The sequence below is a fragment of the Mesitornis unicolor genome, unplaced genomic scaffold (assembly GCF_000695765.1).
Source record: "Mesitornis unicolor isolate BGI_N332 unplaced genomic scaffold, ASM69576v1 scaffold6615, whole genome shotgun sequence".
NCBI classification, from domain to species: Eukaryota; Metazoa; Chordata; class Aves; order Mesitornithiformes; family Mesitornithidae; genus Mesitornis; species Mesitornis unicolor.
The window spans coordinates 1,154-1,681 of record NW_010183364.1 but is presented as its reverse complement, the minus strand read 5'-3'; the positions used below and the strand labels follow the sequence as shown (position 1 = coordinate 1,681).

At 70.5% G+C, this 528-nt stretch overlaps 1 protein-coding gene across 1 annotated transcript in view; it reads left to right on the top strand.

Moving 5' to 3' along the window:
- Window positions 1-499, top strand: part of LOC104540321 (neurocan core protein-like) — a gene marked incomplete at its 3' end in the record, with an annotated part of 3,795 nt that extends 3,296 nt beyond the window's left edge. Inside the window, exon 6 of the mRNA XM_010184101.1 lies at window positions 42-499. Coding sequence (XP_010182403.1) covers window positions 42-499 — 458 coding nt within the window. The remainder of the gene's footprint in view (window positions 1-41) is intronic.
- Between the last annotated feature and the right edge of the window lie 29 nt (window positions 500-528).

Here is a 528-nt window from a genome sequence, read left to right as displayed (position 1 = left end):
CCCCCCCCCCCTCGCCCCCCCCCCCCCCCGGCCGCAGCCAGGGCCCATGGGGCTGGGGGCGGATGAGGACGAGCAGTTGCGGCCGGTGAGCAGCAGCCCCGCAGCACAGCGCGGTGACCTCCCCGGCATGGCACTGTCACCGTCTCCTCACATCCTGGGCGATGCCACATCTCTGCCACCGACCGCGACCTCCTCACTGGCGTGGCCGCACAAGGATGAAGCTCTCAACGTGGTGGACCAGGCACCGGGGAGCTCTCGGCAGGACCCGGTCAGCACCAGCCCAGCACTGACGGTGCAAGAAGCCCCTGGACCCCTCCTGCCGCAGGCCCAAAGCCCAGCCCAGGAGCAGCACAGCACCAGTTCACCACCGGCACTGCCTGGGACGGGGATGGTCCCCAGCGCAGCAGCAGAGACCCCTGGCAACCCAAGGAGGAGCAGCTACGCAGGGCTGAACGGGCGCCACTTCCAGCTGCAGTGGCAAAGCTGGGACCCCCCAGTGGTACCGGGGGACCCAATGGGGACCGAGGA